Genomic DNA, 1561 nt, shown 5'->3' on the forward strand with positions numbered 1-1561 from the left:
CTTCATGCGGCCAAGATTGTTAGTGTTGAAAACTGCATCCTATTTGGGCGATTCTGACCCATAATCCAGTGCGCACGTGAAGTGACGTCACATCGACGAAGCCTCCATATGAAAACAAACGGGGATGAGACGGATATAAAAGCAAGAGGCAAGATCAAGGCGCAATGTTATGATGAAATAAGAGAGAAAAGTATGTCCCAATAGTATGCCTACTGCGTCCTAACTAGATTATTTTTATCGTCGGATGTAGTATGTAGAATAGAAAAAAGAAAGAGTATGCGATTCGGAACGCAGCCTATGTTTCTTGATTTATATTCAGCAAAAAAAGGGTATGTGTCCAAAAAACACAAACTAAGTAGGATGACATACTAAATCCTTCACAGCTCTCGTTCACCCCAAGCAAAGACAAAACCTGACAGTAATCTCACAAAATCATGTATTCTATAAGTTTGTAATCATGTCTGTGCAACTTAGATAAGTCCAATGGATTCATGGAGCCAGAAAACATGGGGTTAGACACCAAGATTACTTGGCTAGGTCAAATAATGAAGGAGTTAGGATATTTCAAGGGCTTCCTGCCTATCTTGGGCGCCATCTTGGAAATTACACCTGTCTAGTCGTCAAATGTTGGTAAACTTTTAGAATGTTATTAAGGACGCCAAATACTACAAAAAACAGCTGAGAAACTTTTTGTTAGAATTTTTTTAGGTTTAGTTTTTTTTTTTTTTTTCATTTATGCAGCCGCCTAATTTGTGTGTATGTGTTTGTTTGTCTGTCTGTCTGTCTGTCTGTCTGTCTGTCTGTGTTCATGTGTATGTCTGTCTGCCTGTATGTCTGTCTGTCTGTCTGCCTGTATGTCTGTCTGTCTGTCTGTGTTCATGTGTATGTCTGTCTGTCTGTCTGTCTGCTGTCTGTCTGTCTGTAGGAGTTCTATGGAGATTTCATCGCGGTGAACCCTCATCTTTTCTCCCTCAACCTGCACGGAGTCGCCCGGGTAAGAAACACTTTGATACTGTTTACTCAATAACACATGGACGGAGCTTGGCCTGTGTTTTACTCTAGCGCCCCCCTTTGGACAAAAGCGGTAGTGTTTCTATCACGCCAGCTGTTGTTCCTGGGTGAGCTTATACCCATGACAAAGGCATTAAGAAAAACTATATAAAATAAAAATAGCATTCTTTAGCACTGATGGTCTCGTTTTGCTGTTACATGTAATTTATGATCATCAGAGGAAAAATGAGACTGTTTCAGAAATATTTAAAAGTTTAACCTCAACATATTTTGCTTCAAATGTTAAAAGTGAGGGTTTTCTTGAAGCTACGACACAAATAAGGGAGGATTATGAAGCAATAATGTTAATAAAAATCAGAGAAACATTTTCTGTAAGACTTTTCTAAACTATTGTAGCTGTGATTTGCTTTATGCACTTCATGAAAAGTGCACTCTCAGCTTGACTGATTATCCATAAAAAATATCTAAAATTCTAGCTCTGGAAAGATTTTATAATTATCTTATAAACGCAAAAAAATTGTTAAGATTTCTTTTTAGGTGTTTTTTCGAC

General features: G+C 37.9%; 2 protein-coding genes across 2 annotated transcripts in view; one reads left to right on the plus strand and one right to left on the minus strand.

The window, feature by feature from the left end:
• Positions 1 to 1413, plus strand: part of vps45 (vacuolar protein sorting 45 homolog) — a gene marked incomplete at its 3' end in the record, with an annotated part of 4605 nt that extends 3192 nt beyond the window's left edge. The window contains exons 5-6 of the mRNA XM_080045373.1: positions 926 to 994; positions 1408 to 1413. Of these exons, the coding sequence (XP_079901499.1) occupies positions 926 to 994; positions 1408 to 1413 (75 nt within the window). The remainder of the gene's footprint in view (positions 1 to 925; positions 995 to 1407) is intronic.
• Positions 1414 to 1483: 70 nt separating this feature from the next.
• LOC307264050 (uncharacterized protein) overlaps positions 1484 to 1561 on the minus strand; it is a gene marked incomplete at its 3' end in the record, with an annotated part of 8010 nt that continues 7932 nt past the window's right edge. The window contains exon 5 of the mRNA XM_080045378.1: positions 1484 to 1489. Coding sequence (XP_079901504.1) covers positions 1484 to 1489 — 6 coding nt within the window. The remainder of the gene's footprint in view (positions 1490 to 1561) is intronic.

The sequence above is a fragment of the Ammodytes marinus genome, assembly GCF_949987685.1.
Source record: "Ammodytes marinus genome assembly, chromosome: 17".
NCBI classification, from domain to species: Eukaryota; Metazoa; Chordata; class Actinopteri; order Uranoscopiformes; family Ammodytidae; genus Ammodytes; species Ammodytes marinus.